The sequence below is a fragment of the Podarcis pityusensis genome (assembly GCF_964106645.2).
Source record: "Podarcis pityusensis genome assembly, chromosome: 6".
In the NCBI taxonomy this organism is placed as follows: domain Eukaryota; kingdom Metazoa; phylum Chordata; class Lepidosauria; order Squamata; family Lacertidae; genus Podarcis; species Podarcis pityusensis.
The window spans coordinates 66,859,024-66,876,891 of record NC_138030.1 but is presented as its reverse complement, the minus strand read 5'-3'; the positions used below and the strand labels follow the sequence as shown (position 1 = coordinate 66,876,891).

At 42.8% G+C, this 17,868-nt stretch overlaps 1 protein-coding gene across 1 annotated transcript; it reads right to left on the bottom strand.

Moving 5' to 3' along the window:
• Positions 1 to 1,743: 1,743 nt before the first annotated feature.
• On the bottom strand, positions 1,744 to 13,564 carry LOC308478962 (interferon-induced protein 44-like). Its single transcript, XM_081009169.1, has 8 exons — positions 13,465 to 13,564; positions 9,535 to 10,034; positions 9,392 to 9,443; positions 7,538 to 7,733; positions 6,540 to 6,692; positions 5,657 to 5,828; positions 4,612 to 4,712; positions 1,744 to 2,337 (listed from the first exon to the last, which is right to left on the bottom strand). The coding sequence occupies exons 2-8, from the start codon at positions 10,025 to 10,027 to the stop codon at positions 2,125 to 2,127; spliced, it is 1,380 nt and encodes a 459-aa protein (XP_080865295.1). The 5' UTR covers positions 10,028 to 10,034; positions 13,465 to 13,564; the 3' UTR covers positions 1,744 to 2,124.
• Between the last annotated feature and the right edge of the window lie 4,304 nt (positions 13,565 to 17,868).

The following is a 17,868-nucleotide window of genomic DNA, read 5'->3' as shown; positions in this document are numbered from 1 at the left end:
GAAATTGACTAGGATGTCTCAGAATCTCTGACTTACGGAGCAAGCAAGCATTTTTCCATTCTTTTCCCAAACACCCTTCCATAAAATAGAAGACTGGGGCTACGGCAGAAATTAGGCACTACAACTCAAAAGTATTTCTCCGCAGTTTTAAAAAATGCTAAATTATGATCCCTTTCTGCCATCTAGTGGTTCTGTTAGGTTATTATAGAGTGGCTCACTGTTCTGTTTTGCTGGTTGATTTCCAGGTTTGAAAGCATTTGAGGGAATGTAACACATATTCCCACCCATCTCTTTTCAATTCAGAAGCATGGCATTATAAATGCTGAAGATTTGCAAGCACCAATTTCCCATTATGTCTGTAAGTAAGCAGGCACTTTCTAGGCCCATCTTGTTTTGGTTATAGGATAACTAGAAATATATATCACTACCATTGCTAGCAGGGTTAAGGGCACAATTTTCTTGAAACCTATCCGAAGCTTTTGGATTCCCACATTAAAAGCAAGCAGGTTTAGAATTTTCTATACATTTCAAAAACTGTTTTTTGTTCAAGGATCTCATTTCCCAAAGAGGTAAGAAGTTCCAGGCAGGATTTCTGGCAAACTCCCTTGTGAAGAAATAGTACTAGAGGCTATTGTGACTATCTCTTTCAAGGACAAATCAGAACCGTAGGAGCTGTTGCTGGGGGGTAGCATTTGTTGTTCAGAATCATGTTTCTATCCATTACTGCAATCATTACTCATTTTATCCACAGCAAATGTTGGGTTTATGGGGCAGAACCTGTAAGAAAAATTACTTTGTCTGAACCCCCCTTTTTAGTGTGCGCAAGTCTATCTATAGCTGTTGGACTTGTGGCTATATAAAGCACCCACATTTAGAGACAGTGCAATTGCTGCTGAACAACAATTCCTGGGGAGTAGCAGTGGGGAGAAGCTTTTGCTTTCATGTCCTGTTTGTACATTTAAAACAGGACTGAAGCCCTAACAATTGGACATTCATGGTAGAGAGACATTTGTGGACAAAGAAGATCCCTGGATGGTTAAGTCTATAGGGTTGCGGCACTCATCTTGTTTTCAGGCCAAGGGAGTCGGCGTTTGTCCAGAGACAGCTTTCTGGGTCATGTGACCAGCATGACTATACCACTTCTAATGGAATGGGAACACCATGACAGAAACCAGAGTGCACAGAAACCCCGTTTACCTTTCTTTCACAGCGGTACCTATTTATCTCCTTGCACTGGTGTGCTTTCACAATTCTAGGTTGGCAGGAGCTGGGGCAGAGCAATGGGAGCTCACTTCGTTGCGCAGATTCGAACCACCGATCTTCCGATCGGCAAGCCCAAGAGGTTCAGTGGTTTAGACCACAGCGCCACCCACATACCAAGTCACAAAGTCACAGCTGGAATGGTGTTCTCGCTAGGAATAAAGAATAAAAACACTTCCTGCAGTAAGGCACAAGGCACAGGCTAAACTCTCAGGAGCTGAAGACTACACATAGCAAAGGGCTGTAGGAAATCCCCTCTTTTCCACAAGGCCGTCTCATTATTTCAGCATCAAGCCACTAAATTCAGTATGATTCAGAAGAGCACCTTATCTTTCTTAAATTGTCTGTATTGTTCTCCACTAGAGGGCAAACCTGGTCAACATTTAAAAACAAAACCCTGAAGCCAGACAAATACTAATAACAGACTTCGCCTCTAATTGTAATGAACATTTTATAACAGGAAAAACATCACACACAAAAAAATAACGTTTGCAGAAATATTTTTTGTTCAGATTTCAAGTCTACGTTTTCCTCCTAAGTAAGTTAGGATCAAATTGTCTTACATTTGACTAACACCAGGTATTTTGGCAGGGTAAATTATTGTTCAGGAAATACCCCCTCACCCCAGTTATAGAGGAAATGCATGCCTTCTGATGCATTGGCAACAATTCCTACAGTGGCCCCCTCGGCCAATCTGAGAACTTGAGCTGGCTGATATGGGGAAAGATATCTAAGTCCCAAGTTGCGCAGGTCTTTATAACTTTGCATGTTTACTATGGTGGCATCTCTGGAACATGCACCCAAACACGTTACTTTAAGTTGCAGATGTAAATGCACATGAAGGCAGCAATTCAGTCCTATATATCAAGGCTCAGCGTAACAATCCTTCGTGGAACGATTGACTGAAGGTTCGTCATCAAAGTCATCAAAGTAGTCTTCAGCTAAACGAAGCATCTGCCTCACTGCCATGAGTATCAGAATATCAACATCATTCCTCAGTTCCAGCTCCGAGGAATAATTTTTAACAGGAACTATATGAGACAGAGGGATGCCAAGTTTTGCTTCCATTAGCCGCATCTGTAAAGGAAATAAAATGTGATTTGTTACCAAGGAAACACTATTTTTATGCCCCTTTGGTCCCGCCAGCTGACACAAGGCCACTGCTGGCTGTATTAATTACATTTTTATGCCCCATATCCGTACACTGACCCCAAACCAAAAAATTTCAGGGCCACTTACAAGAAACAAGGTCCAGTCGATTTCCAGGTCCAACTTAAAAGTGTTGGTTTTGTTTTTTTTAAATGATATTTATTGAGAATTTAAAATTACAGAGAGAGAAAAAGAAAAAGGAAAAAGAAAGAAAAAAAAAGGAATCAAACAATACAAGTCAATAAAAAGAAAAAAGAGAACAAAACACACAATACATCAAAACCAAAAACAAAAGCAAACAAAAAATTAAAAACAAATCCAATATTCCCAAATCTTTATCTTTCGTTAACTTGTTTCATCGACCTCCTCACACCTCCCTTTTTTGTATTCTAGTTATTAATTATCACAGCAAATCCTTTCCATCTTTCACTATATTCTGTCATTAAATTGTCTTAATTTATTTTAACCTTATCTTACCATAAAAAGCCCTAAAACTTAAAACTTATTTGTACATAACTCCTTATAGCATTTCTACTAAAGCCAAATAGTTTCATTCCAACATTTTTTCTAACACTCATTAATTTTACAATAATTCTCTAAATGAATTTTTAAACTTTCTTCCAATCTTCCTCCACCGTCTCTTCTTCCTGGTCTCGGGTTCTGTCAGTCCTTTCTATCCATTCCATATAGTCCATCAACCTGGTGACCTTCTGTCCGGGGCTCTTAACTCTCTTTCATGTCCCTTCTGCAGATCTTCTTCATATTTATACCTGCACTTTACTTTGTCTTCTGCTGATCTTGTTCTTAATTTCCTTCCTTTATCACTGAGGAGTAGGTCTCGGGGAGACTCCAACCTAACAATGTCTTTATCCCTTCTCGACAGGTCAGCCCATTCTCCATAGTCAGCACGAAGATCCAAAAGGTAATTGGAGGCATGTTTCAAAGCCCCTCCAAAGTTAAAGGCCCCCACAACTCCAGACTCCCCTTGGCCCAAAACCAGATCCCAGAAGCCAAAACATCCCTGCATAGGGGGATCTATCCAACTTCCCATCTCCAAACCAGGCGAGACTCCATCTCTCCAAATCTGACTTTCTCCAGATTCAGTCATCAAAAACAACAGCTTATGTTCCTGCAAGGCCACGGCTCTCTCCACTTGTATTTCTTGAGATTCAACAGCAACCTCCTCCTTTGTCTTCTGCACAACTTGCCCTGTCAAAGCAGATTCCTGGGTCGGTTCCTGAGTGGTTTCTATATAGGTATTCACTGTTTGTCCAAAATTATTAACTGCAACAGTCATCAAATCCATCTTCTCATGTAGCTGTTCCAGTAAAGCGCTTGTTTTGCAAAAAGCAATCACTAAGGTTTCTTCTGCGCACATTCTTGTTCAAGGTCAATGTCTGGTTCTCACGATCTTTAATCTCTACAGCTGTAGAATTCCCCAGATCGACTCCAGCAACAGTTTCACAAGCTCCCTCTAGGGGAAACAATTTCTAATTGTATCCTTCCTTTTGAAAGCAGATCCAGCAACTTAAAAGTGTTGGTTTAATGCCCTATGACCTTTAATGCCCTAGACCAGGGTGAGCCTCTCTTTGACCCTCAGGATTTTCCTCAGGCCACACGCTCTCCAAATAACAAACCTCAACAGCCCTGCTTTGCACATCTAGAGTGCAAAGATGTTATGACAGTTTTTCATAATACAATGCAATAAAAAACAAACTAATCTAAACAGAAAGAGAAAGACAAATGCAGTGTCATCCCTCAAAGGTAGCTCTTAAACCTAGTCTCACACAGAAAGGGATGGACCTTCCCAGCCTCTCAGCCTGGGACCTCTTCCCTTCCCTGCCTCTCACACAGGGAAGGAATCTACACACATATTTAAAAACGCTGTGAAAATGCTTTAAAAAAAATGTTTTGAAAAATACAGCTCACTGTCGCCAGCTAGTGTCACATTGGTATATTGCACTTCACAAACCTTTTAAAATGTTTTATTTGCATCTGTGTAGCTGAGTCCAGGGACATTGATCAGCCAGCCATCACCTTCAAGTGTATATTCTCAGTAGCCCAGAGTAGAGGATATAAAAAAAACCCAAGAAGTATGAGCAGAAGCAAAACAAAACAAGGAAAGAAAAAGTAACAGAAAGATTAAAATATTAAAGAAAAGCCTGACTAGCTTTAAAGATAGCTTTTAATTTAACAGTTTACCTGCTTCTGAACAGCCATGCTTTTGTATACGTATGATATATCTTCCTCAACAATAGGACAAATCTGATCCACTTTAGTCAGAATAACAAGCTGTGGAACACCTGTAAGATTAGGTTATAAAAAAGGAGTACAATATATTTTTTTTTTCCATTTTGAATTGGGAATAGCCACCACAATTATTATTGTTTTTTTAGCAAAGAGCGAAGAACTATTTGAAGCCATTTTTTAGAATATGAAATAAGACAGCAACTACATTGTTCTTTTGGGGAAGACATTTACAGGCAGGGTGTCTTGTGCTTAAAGAGAAAATTGGTGGAGCTCGTATTTCCTGTGAATAATTCCTCTACATATTTGAAAGCTAATAGTTAAATCTCTAGGAATCAGTCCTTGTCTGGTAAAGCAAGTACAGTCATACCTCAGGTTACAGACGCTTCAGGTTGCGTTTTTACGGGTTACGGACACACCGAAACCCGGAAGTACTGGAACGGGTTATTTCTGGGTTTCGGCGGTCGCACATGCACAGAACCGCTAAATCATGCTTTGTGCATGCGCAAAAGCACCGAATCGCAACCTGCGCATGCACAGACGTGGCGCTGCAGGTTGCAAACATGCCTCCCTCATGGATCAAGTTCACAACCAGACCGTCCACTGTACAATGATCTAAGCCCTGGCTTATGAAGTCTCCTTCCAAGGGCCAATGGGCCACTGACAGACATCAAATAGGGAGAAGCGACAATCTGAAAATTCATGCAGTCAGGTATGCACAACTGCCTCCAACATATTCAGATAGTGGGACAATATGGTCTGCTTCTCATTGCTCCATAAAAAAGCTCTAATCATTTATCTTTGAGAAGGTGTGAGCTTTGAAGAGAAGTGTTAAATACTTCTCAGGAAACCAAGATAAGAAGTTCATCAACTCACAATCAATGGTCAGTGTTTCCTACATAGCTGAGGGACCATTTGAGCAATCAGCCTGCACGGGCAATGAAACATTAGTATTGAGGTTGATCAAAACATAAATGTAAAATAAATGTAAAAGACTGACCAGAACTGTTCGCTTTTCGACGGATGTCTTTCAGTTTTTCTTCCAGCTTCTCAGGAAGGATCTCAACCTTGGACCCATCAATAATGAATGCAACACAATGAATCCGGTCTTTTGGAGAGGGGCACTTGATATAGTTTGGCATATTGGGGCTCATAACACAGGATGGATTGAACTGAAAAGGGAAAGGGTAATAGAAGAAAAAATATAGGATAGCTGCAATGGAATCAGATTCCTATAGGGTTGTGTGAGAGACATAGGGATGGATGAACCTACATACAAAAAGATGACAGCCCCCACGTAGTGCTCATGGAGCAGCCATCTTTGATATGTAAAGTGACCATTTGTGCATACCGAAAATAACATGTAGTCAGTTGCCGCCCCATTTTGAAAAGCATTTTTACCCAGTGTGGTGAGGGTGTAGTACCTGAATTAGTACTCTGGTATTCTCAATCTAGTACTGAGAATACCATTACAACAATCAATTTCCCAAAACTCAACCTTGTTCAGGCTGCTCAGCATGATAAGCTGATCTGTGAGATATTTCCCAAATGGTTTCAATATTTTTTTTACTCAGAAGATGAGTTTTGATGGCATGGGCTGAAACTACCATGGCTCCAAGGTGAGCCAAATCACATGATCAGCTTTCCCCAAGGACCAGTCTTCTAGCAACTGTGTTTCCAAGCCATGTCATGGATTTGTGGATGTAAATCAGTCCTTAGCCTGGCAAACCACTTGGGAAAATAAAGCTGCGCTTGCTGTGGTGATAATGGCAGACCACAGGAAGTGTGATGTTTGCATTATATAAGTAAATTAGAAATGAAAAGCAGAGGTTCCTAAATGATAATCTCTCCATCTAAAATGAACAATAGAGGATGCATCTTACCGAGTACCGATCAGGAATATGGCCCTCCAATATGCTGCGCACGTCCTCAATGTCCAGACCAGTGTTGGGTTGAGCTTCAAGTCCCATGGTATCACAGAAAATGATTGGGAGTGGGGTTCTATCGCTTCCGCTTTTAAGATGGTAAGTCCTATACTATTTTTTTAAAAATGCAAATAACACCATATTGAAATCTATTCCTATCTGCTTTCCTTTCTGTTTTACATATGTAAATGACAAATTGCACCTACTAGTATATATACTAATCTACTGTAATTTTTGTGGCTCTGTATAAAACTACAAACTCCATTACACAAAAACAGGTTACGAAAGGTAAGTTAAGTATGGGTTTCAGGTCACGTCACGAGTCAATGGTGGTAGCTCCTCGCTGCCCTCCGTGGGCAGCGAGGAGGTTCAGGCAGAGGAAAGCCAGGATTTATGTGGCAAAAATACTAGCAATGTTCCCAGTGGAACATTGTTCCCAGTGGAAACGAAACCGTTCTTAACCTGAGGTGTGCTTTCGCTAATGGGGCTTCCCGCTGCTTCCGCGCAATTTCCGTTCTCATCCTGAGGTAAAGTTTGTAACCTGAGGTACTACTTCCAGGTTAGTGGACTTTGTAACTCAAAGTGTTTGTAATCCAAGGTGTTTGTAACCTGAGGTACCACTGTATCCTTTTTGGAGCTCTTCACTGCCAGCTTAGGATATCACCTCTGAATAATGTATCACCTACAAGTTTTACCGTCACAGCAGTTACCTCTAATGACACATGGTTTGTTTCAAAATGCAGCCACAATTGCATAAATGCAGTTATTTCCACTCAATAAGCCTTATCTACAGGGCTGCAGATTTAAAAGGCTTGTGAGGCATGAATTCTCTTTTCAAAATGGACATTCGTTATAGCTAGGATAAACAATATATTTTGAAACAATACGTGCATTTGAAATATTGGTTGAAAAATACTGAATGCATTTTAACTTTTGCTTAAGCAGTGCAGAGCTACCTGCTTTGTCAGACTTGTGGAATCGGATCCTGCTGCAGCTTGACTTGACACGTAGCCTCGGAAAGTTGAATTCACAGAATTGAAGAAACTGGACTTCCCCGCTCCAACTGGCCCAACAAGCAGAACCCGACACTGGGGCACAGCACCCAAGCAAGGTTTGTAAGTTCTTATTTCTTTCATCAGCGCTTCCCTTTTCCTACCAAGGTAGCAAAATACATCCTTCTATTAACCATATTAGCTTAATCATATGTACATATATGCTGGTTATACAGTGTTGAAGTTCAAAAGCAAAGCAACACTATTATGTTGAAGCCTGAGGGTTTAATTGTGAATCAAATGAAGATAATTTGTACAAACCTTCTGAAATTTAGCACAGAGTACCTACATGTTTAGTGACCTGGTGAACTGAACACATTTCAGACACAGCTGTTGAGAAATTGCTTAAATGCCACCTCCAAAAGCATTTCTCTTTGGAGACTAATTTCTGCTGTTTACCACCATTTTTAGCCTACTGCCCCATACAATATCTTCCTTCCCGGCCTGATTCTCCTAAAATAAGAAAATGCAAACATCTTTCTACATCCCTTCATGAAGTGATCAGCTTTTAAACTAATCTCCACTGGTGGGGAGCTGCAACTTGTGGGCCTCACTGGGCCTGGCAGCCTTCTCCATTTGACCTGCCAGGCTATTAGGTCCAAGTTACACCCAACTTCCCATCATCTGACACTATCTGAGGCCAAGGTCACGACAGGTAAAGCTGTAGCCTCAAATAGCATGGTGCATGCTTCTGTTTATTCCCCAGTGCTCCCTGATAGTCCACAGATGAATTTAGGTTAGCACGATAGATTCCAATGCACTTCATATTGGGTCGTTGTTTTGCAATATCAATAAATTCTATTTTGATGTTAAAATGGAGTCACTTTGAAATCAATCATTAATTTTATTTCTAGCACAGAGTTTTGAAAGGGGCCTGTCGGACCCCAGCAGCATAGTGATACCATTAAAATAAACGATGTGCAAGGGTTAAGGATGCTGTTCAATGAATGGAACAGGATTTCCTTCTGCACTGACTATAAGGCTGCCCTATAACTCTTCTTTTGGACTGAAGGGGGGTTGTTCCAAAACCACAACTGGAGGTCATCCTGAGATGGTAAGGTAAAGGTCAAGGACCCCTGGATGGTTAATTCAAGCTGAATTCGACTATGGGGTGCAGCACTCATCTCTGCTTTCAGGCCAAGGGAGCCGGCATCTGTCCACAGACAGGTTTTTTCCAGGTCAAGCGGCATGTTTCTGGTGCACAGGACACCATGATGAGTGCCAGAGTGCACAAAAACGCCATTTAGCTTCCCACTGCAACGGTATCTATTTATCTGCTCGCGCTGTTTTGCTTTCAAACTGCTAGGTTGGCAGGAGCTAGGACAAAGCAACAGGAGATCACCCCATCGCACGGATTCGAACTGCTGACCTTACGATCAGCAAGATCATGAGGCTTAGTGTAACGGTGTGCCTGAGATGATGGCTAGCCAAGGGAAGGAAATATAAGAAAGTGACACCTGTTAGAAGCAGGGGTTGGGAAACTCAGGCACAGAGGCCAAATGTGGTCCTCCATCTTACCTCTCAGAACTCTCCACAAGCCACACCCCTCACTTGGCCCTCACTGGTTAAGTGCTTTAGCCCAGCTGTAATGTGCTCTTGAACTGCGGTAACTTTGAAACCACTTGAAAATTATATGGATTAAATTGTATATAAATGCCTTAAATAAATAAATAAATGAAACAATGCCACTGGCTTGCCTAAATGGTGTGTGGGGTGGGGGGAAATGGGGTGGGAGTGTTTCTCGAGTCAGTAACCTACTCAGCTGTCCATGTCATCTCCCGCCATGGTTTTTCCAAAACGCTACTCAGCCCTAAGGAGAAAATAAAATTTGATATTAGCAAGAGGACAAATCAACAGGTTTCAAAAAATGAAATAACTTTTAAATGATTGTTTCAGCTCACCTTCAACTCGATATACTTCACATTCCAAAAGGACTTGGTCATTTCCATGTAGGTCTTCTGCACTGAGTGTGTAACTGTTAGTGTTAGCATCTGTGGTAACACTATTCTTGCTTTCTGACAGGAATACAAGTGTGTTAGCTCCAAAAGTAGGACCATATGCACTATTGTCAAGGACAGCCTCAACAGCGTTCTTGACTGGGAATTTTAGTATGCTGGGTTCCTGCCCTTTCCCTTTCAATCTAAACAGGAAAGCATTGTTATCAAATAGGTATTTCCCAGCTGAAGCATAACTCTGTTCAGTAAAGCCTCCAAAGATATAGCCACTTGCATTGTATCCCACAACTACAGTTGGGCCCTGACTGTTGCATTTGTAATGAAATGCATTGACATTGTAGGTATGCAAACTTGCTTTATAGAGAAGGCTTAGATGTTGGCATCCCAAAATATCCAGCAGCGCCTTTCTCTCAGTTTTGGTCAATCGAGATTGGGCCATCTTTAATCTGAAAGAAATGAGATATAGTAGGAATATAAATATTTCTGGAATTAGGAACAGCCAAACCTAGGTAGCAGAAGGTCCCAAGTTCAATTTATAGCATCTCAAGACAGGTTTAGGCGATATCCCTGTCTGAAATTCAGAAACCCACTTCCAGCCAATGTAGGCCAGGACTGTGACGATTTGCTACAAGGTAGGCGAAAAACCAAGTGGCTGGTTCCAATTTGCCAGTTGGATAAAAATTCCTACCAGGCCCAGGGTAGCGCCATCGGTAATGGCGGATTCCCTCTGATCCGGAGGGACTGGCTCCACGGGAAACGGGTCTGTTCCGCTATGGCGAAGCGGGGACCCTTTAAAAAATCACAGGCGGATGAAGCCTGTGACCATGGGACTCGGCGGGCACCTTTCGCGCCCCCCCCAATTCGTAAAGGAACCCAATTACAGGCTCCGGAGCAAAGAGGGGCAAGTGGCGCGGTGCTGAGAGTCAACTGCTTCTTCCGTGGAGCGAAGCCGCACAGCCGTTGCCGGAGAGCGCTACCTTTTTCCTGGGACAATTTGGCTACAAAAACAATTACCCATGAGCAGATCAAATTTGGACAATTGGACTTTAAACAACGATCTGTGAGTAGAATGGGAAATTGGATTAAGAAATTCCTCTTAATTTGGCACTGAAGCGGGAAGGTCTAAACAGGAAGTCAGGCTTCCGTTTCTTGTAGATAGATTAAAGCAAAGACATGGCAAACTAGAGTTTAGAAAATCGTTTCTAAAGGATCAACTTTCATCATCTAAAACTACTGAACCCCCTTCGGAAGCAGGAGAAGAGGGGGGATTTTTTCCGGACTGTTTAAACCTGCAGAAGAGAGTGTAAAGAAAAGTAATTTTTCCACCGTCTTGAACTTGGGAGCGGGGTGTCAGGACAGACGTTTTTGGGAAGTTCATTGGCTATAGACAAATGTTTTTGGCAGACAGTTAAAAGAAGAGAAACATAGTGATTCCATTGTTCTCTTTCGCATTTTAAAGGAACAAATATTGACAAAATATCTGAAAAAGGAAACTTTGTTGTTAGATCTGCTGTTAAAAAAAAAAAAAAAGAGATTGATACAAATAGAAGTTCTTCCCCTAGAGGGAGCTTGTGAAACTGTTATTAAATTTGAACTTGGGAGCTTCGCAGCTGCAAACAGATTAAGATCGTGGGAACAGACTTCTGACCTTGCATAACAATGTATTCAGAGGCTCTGGTGCGTGCTTTCTGCAAGACAAGTGCTTTATTGGAACAGTTACATGAGAAGACGGATTTGATGACTGTTGCGATTAGAAATTTTGGACAGGTAGTGGGTATCTATATAGAGCCCACCCATATAGAGGAATCAACTCAGGAGTGTGCTCTGACAGTTCAGATGAGGGAGGAGGTTGTTGTTGGACCTCGGGTGGCAGAGATGGAGAGAGCTGTGGCCCAGCAGGAACATGAGTTTTTGGATCTGACAAATGAACTTGGAAAAAGCCAGATTTGGAGAGATAGAGTTTTGTTTGGCTTGGAGATGGGGGGCTGGATAGACCCCCCTATGCAGGGATGTCTTGACTTTTCAAGTCTGGCAATGGGCCGTGAGGAGTTTGGGGTTGTGGGGGTCCTCAACTCTGGAGGGACCTTGAAACATGCTTTTAAATACCATATGGAGTTCAGTGTGGACTATGGAAAAGGGGCTGATCTGTCGAGAAGGGACAAAAATACTGTCAAGTTGGAGTTTCCACGAGTGAAAGGACCAGGAGACAAAGTAAAGTACAGGTATAAATATGAAGAAGATCTGCGGAAGGGACATGGTAGAGACTTAAGGGCCTCGGACATAAGATTACCAGGTTAATGAACTAGATGGATGGGATAGAAAGGACTGACAAAACCCGGGACCAGGAGGAAGAGACGTTGGATGAAGATTGGAAGAAAGTTTTTAAAAAAAAATTATTTAGGATGGTTTTGTAAAATTAATGAGTATTAGAAAAATGTTGGAATGAAATTATTTGGCTTTAGCAGAAATGTTAAAAAGAACTATGCAAGAATATGTTATGGTTATGAGAAATTGGTATAAATAAGTTTTAAGTTTTAGGGTTTTTTATAGTAAGACAAGGTTAAAATAGATTAAGGTAATTTAATGATGGAATATTATGAAAAATGGGAAGGATTTGCTGTGATAATTAATAACTAGAATACAGAAAAGGGAGGTGTGAGGAGGTTGATGAAATAAGGTAATGACAGTTAAGGATTTGAGAATATTGGATTTGTTTTTAAATTTTTGTGGTTTACTTTTGTTTTTTGATTTTGATGTGTTATGTGTTTTGGTTTTGCTTTTTGATTTTGATTTTTATCGATTTGTATTGTTTGATTGCTGTTTGTTTTTCCCTTGTTTTTTTTCTTCTTTGTCTTTTTGTTTTTTCTGTAATTTTAAAATGCTTAATAAATATCATTTTTAAAAAAAATTCCTACCAGGCCCCTTGGGCAACCAAGGTGACCAACCACAGGTCCATAGCAAGGTCAAGCACGAAGTGATGAACTAAAGGGAAGGGTGGGTGTGTGATCCGTTGAAACACGGCAGCGCAATGAGGGGCAGGAGCTGCCGCGGCTGCATTTGAGCGGCTAAACTCCGCCCCCAAGACTCCCCTTGATTGGTAGGCTGCCTGGGAGCGCAGTGCGGCAGCAGTGATGGCAAGCAGGGGCCGGAATGCCCAATGCAAAGCGCAGGAACAACTCCCGATCACAACTCCTCCCCTCCGGGAGGAGGAGGAGAGGCTCTTTCAAACACATATGCCACATTTCTCTTCAAACCTCCACAGGGTAAATGTTAAGACTTCAGTCCTACAGCCCCACCCAAGACATGCTAGGAGCTGGGGAACAAGCTTTGACAATAACAGCCTTATTTGATTCAACCTGCGCAGATTTGTGCTGCTGGTCTGTGAACTGCAACTGTGGTACTTAGGGGGCTAGGCCCCATTGAACATGCCTGAGTAAGCATGGGGAGGAGGCTTGTTCTGTGCGTGCCTTCAGCTTGCTGTATTAAATAGGCATCAGGTTTCGTGGTGATCTGCAAATATAAAGCAGCTTTCCCCCATCTACCGGTTGAAAAAACAGGAAGCACCACTAGATGGTGAAGAATAATATTTTTCTTTTCACATGGACAATACCAGCCGAGGCTTTCTGACTCCACCCAAGAGATTAACACAGTGCTTGTAGATAAAGTTAGCAAATTTTGGTGCCTTCCCAAAAGCTTCCCTTTCACTGAAGGACCAGATTCAGAAAATCTCTCACAAACATACATGCAAAGCAATTGTTAAGCTGAGCTGCTAAATCTCCAAAAACAGTATGGAGCAGCCAAGCAACTGTTAAAAAGTCCCCATTCTATCTTAATAGCTGCATGTGGCAGGAAAATATCATCATGACATGATCTTACCAGCTTTGGTGTATTTCCTGTGTCCAGAGCTCTGTTTTACCTGAGATTGGAAGCCCGGGAGCGTCTGCAAACAAGCCTCCTCCCTCTGAGAAGCAGCTCGTGTCTGCAAGGGAGAAACGAAAGTGAAAGTGCAGAGGTGCTCAGGAAGCAGAAACACGTGTTCTCGGGTTTCCTGGAGTCCGTGACTATGTAGGGGGAAATGCTCTTAGGGAGGAAGGTAGAACTAGAATAGAAATTTCTTGCAAGATACCTGACAGTAAGACAGAATCCTACATAAAGCTGAAATGACTGTGAGCATATGGGGAGGGGTGCAGTGGGTCTCAGCTTGTGCAAGAGCAAATGGCTCACGTCCCTGAATCCAGGCTGCAGAGATCCTGCAAATGGGTGGGGATGAATAGCTACTCTTGGCTGATAGAGGACCTGGCTAATGCAGGGAAGAGTCTGCTTTCCTTTACCTTGTGCAAGAGAGCATGTCCTCCCTCAAAGAGGGCACGTGTTGTGGTGAGACCTGGAGACTGACCCTCTGGTTGTGGGTAGGTACATTGGTCAGTCATAACACCCAACTGGTAGGTCCCTCGTTGCTGGGTTTAATCTGGCCAATAGGGTACTGTCTAAATGGATTGAGGGACCTATAAATACCTATGCATGTGACCCAGAGCTTCCTCTTTCGGCTTGTGCATCGGAGCACCCGCCCACCTCTCCCTATATTTAGGGCATTTTGCGATTGACCTTGCTATGCCATCATGTGTCGTCTGTCGTTGGGACAGAGGTATGGCAGGAATTTTCCCCACTTGACTGATTGGCTGTTGCCACTTGGATTTCGCCTGCCACGTAGGCGAACTTGTAAGGTTGTGGGTAGGCACTGGTTCAGGTGATAGGGATGGGGGAACAGTCTTGCCATCCCTATGTAAAGGATATTCTGTTAAAGTAATCCAGGGACTCAACTTGGTTTGGTCAACCCCTGAGAGGGAGTTGTGCCCGTGCCTGAGTCCAGGAGGGCATCTGGGGAGTGGACATAGTCCGTTCCCGGGCTTTCCGCCTACCTCAGATGTTCACCCTTGATAGAGCTCTGGCTCAGCACTACCTGCAAGGGTGCAGGGAGTTATTCGAACCAGAGCCTGTGCAACCACTCACTTTCTGTAATCAATAAAGTTGTGGCCTAAATTCTGCCAAAAACCCAAACTAAAATTTGAGTCAAATATGTTTTTATTTAGGGGTGAGGTCTCTGGGTCTGAACACGCAACAAATGGATGTATACCATATATCCTCAAACCTTACTTACTGCTGAAAAAGGCCTAGAGGTTGCAATGCTTGTAGTACCAGTACCGGAAAATGAGGCTGGTGTGTGTGAATGCGAGTGGGAAGAGTGACATTTGTCTCTGAACCCTAATAATGTCTCTTGCTTGCCTCGATTTAGGATGGGGGTGGAACGTAGAAACTAGTCTTCTGTGCAATAGTAACAAGCTCCCTGCAGGTGTTTGATTTCTGGCCTGACTGCAACCAGGCCAGTCTTGCATTAGTGTTCCTTTTGGGAATGAAGGAGTCATTCATCCCAATGAGCAAATAGATGTGTATCATATATCCTCAAACCTTACTTACAACAGGCCGGAGTGACTTACTTCTCTTCGTTACCAGGGCTTTTTTTTTTTTTTTTTAACCAGAACTCAGTTCTGGCACCTGCCAGGTGGGCTCCATTGCCATTTTAAGAGAACAAGGGAGTTGTTCATGGTGAGTTCCAGCACCTCTTTTTCTATAAAAATAGCACTGCTCATTAATGTAGTCAAAAAATAAAAAAGTAAAAGGTAAATGACCCCTGGATGGTTAAGTCTATGGGGGTGCAACTTTGGGGGTGTGGCGCTCATCTTGCTTTCAGAGACAGAGCACACCCCTGGATGGTTACGTCTATGGGGGTCTTGCTTTCAGAGACAGAGCACACGGAAACCTCGTTTAACTTCCTTTTGCAGCGGTACCTATTTATCTACTTGCACTGGTGTGCCTTCCCAATGCTAGGTTGGCAGGAGCTGGGGCAGAGCAATGGGAGCTCACTTCATTGCACAGATTCGAACTGCCAATATTCCGATCGGCAAGCCCAAGAGGTTCAGTGGTTTAGACCACAGCGCCACCCACATCCAGAGTCACAAAGTCACAGCTGGAATTGTGTTCTCGCTAGGATTAAAGAATAAAAACACTTCCTGCAGTAAGACACAGGGCACAGGCTAAACTCTCAGGAGCTGAAGACTACACATAGCAAAGGGCTGTAGGAAATCCCTTCTCTTCCACAAGACTATCTCATTATTTCAGCATCAAGCCACTAAATTCAATATGATTCAGAAGAGTGCCTTATCTTTCTTAAATTGTCTGTATTGTTCTCCACTAGAGGGCAAACCTGGTCAACATTTAAAAACAAAACCCTGAAGCCAGACAAATACTAATAACAGAATTCACGTCTAATTGAAATGAACATTTTATAACAGAAGATATCACACATATAAAAATAATGTTTTCAGAAATATTTTTGATCAGATTTCAGGTCTGTTTTCCTCCTAAGGTATGATCAAATTACAGTGGTACCTTGGTTCTCAAGCCACTTGTCTCCCAAACAAATTGGCTTCCGGAAGCTGCAGACCTGGAAGTCTTCTGGTTTGCAAATGTTTTTCAGAAGCTGAATGTCTGAAAGTTTCTGCTTGAGCGCAGGAAGCTCCTGCAGCCAATCCGAAGCCATGCCTTGGTTTTTGTGCAGTTTTGGGAGTCGAACAAACTCCCAGAACACATCAAGTTTGAGAACCAAGGTACCACTGTATGTTACATTTGACTAACACCAGGTATTTCAGCAGGGTAAATTATTGTTCAGGAAATACCGCCTCACCCATTATAGAGAAAATGCATTCCTTCTGATGCGTTGGCAACAATTCCTACTGTGGCCCCCTCGGGCAATCTGAGAACTTGAGCTGGCTGATATGAGTAAATATATCTAGGTCCCAAACTGCGCAGGTCTTTATAACTTCACACGTTTTCTCTCTGTGTGATTTGGTTTTGCTACTGTGAACATGCCAACAGATGCTAATGGTAAACATCCAAAAGGATGAAATACCATTTCCTCATTGAACAGCTTAAAAAGATAGAGAAGCTCCCAACAAGCAACCATGATAGAAAACACTACAAACTCTATTAGGGAAAAAAGCATTAAATAATTGCTTTGACCATGGGTTATGCCAGCCAGATTCCTGTGCCCAGCCAAGACTACGGTGGCATCTCTGGAACATGTACCCCAAACGAGTTCCTTTAAGTAGCAGATGTGAATGCACTGTTGATATTTTCACCCCCTCCCATTGCAAGAATCTCCTGATCTGATGTTTTGAGAAAGGAGGGGGAGAAAACTGCTCTTCTACTCTTCCGCTCCTGACTGACCGCCTGACTCTGTGTGTGGAGAGAGTCTTATCTATGTAGTGACTAGATGGCTGAGTGGGAGATGTGACACTCACGCAAGCCAATTCATTAGTTTGTAGTAGCTATTAGAAATTAAAGAAGTTATGCTTCACAGCTAGCTTCCGCGTTATTTATACTCTGCTGAGTCTGGTGCTCACAATGCACAGTTGTGAGTCCAGTGCACTGAGACCTGCTTTCCAGGATTGGAAGGTCTCTGAAAGTGCTCCAGTTGCCTAGCCCAGTCGGGGCAGAACCAGTTATTGATCCCAGTCGCTGACATCGGTTGAAATGCGTACTGACATGCACATGAAGGCAGCAATTCAGTCCTAAACATCCCTACAGTTCTGAGACACAAAGGTTATTGAACTTGAACTGCTGCATTGCTGAGATTATTAAAGGTAAAGGGACCCCTGACCATTAGGTCCAGTCTTGGCCGACTCTGGGGTTGCGGCGCTCATCTCGCTTTATTGGCCGAGGGAGCCAGCGTAGAGTTTTCGGGTCATGTGGCCAGCATGACTAAGCCGCTTCTGGCAAACCAGAGCAGCACACGGAAATGCCGTTTACCTTCCTGCTGGAGCGGTACCTATTTATCTACTTGCACTTTGACGTGCTTTCGAACTGCTAGGTTGGCAGGAGCAGGGACTGAGGAACGGGAGCTCACCCTGTCGGGGGGATTCGAACCGCCAACCTTCTGATCGGCAAGTCCTAGGCTCTGTGGTTTAACCCACAGCGCCACCCGCGTCCCGCTGAGATTATTAGCCAAGCAATTATTAGCATGCCCCCAATATGAGCAACAGTTTCAGAAAAATCTATCCACAGCAGCACTATGTGCTCTTACGGGGATAGTTCTTTTCCTGCGATTTACAGCAACAGGTTAACTGTCTACCCTTCCTTTTCCTTCTTCCTTTCCCCCTTTTTCATGATCCTCCAAGTTGAGTAAGGACTTCAGGGACCAGGGGTGGCATATTTTGCAGCTGG

Excerpts from the sequence above, each read along its gene's own strand:
- LOC308478962 (XM_081009169.1), bottom strand. The coding sequence starts at position 10,027 with ATGGCCCAATCTCGATTGACCAAAACTGAGAGAAAGGCGCTGCTGGAT. Across the intron at positions 5,829-6,539 it reads ATATTCCTGATCGGTACTCG|TTCAATCCATCCTGTGTTAT; the intron begins GTAAGATGCATC and ends TTCCCTTTTCAG. Across the intron at positions 2,338-4,611 it reads GCATGGCTGTTCAGAAGCAG|ATGCGGCTAATGGAAGCAAA; the intron begins GTAAACTGTTAA and ends TTTCCTTTACAG.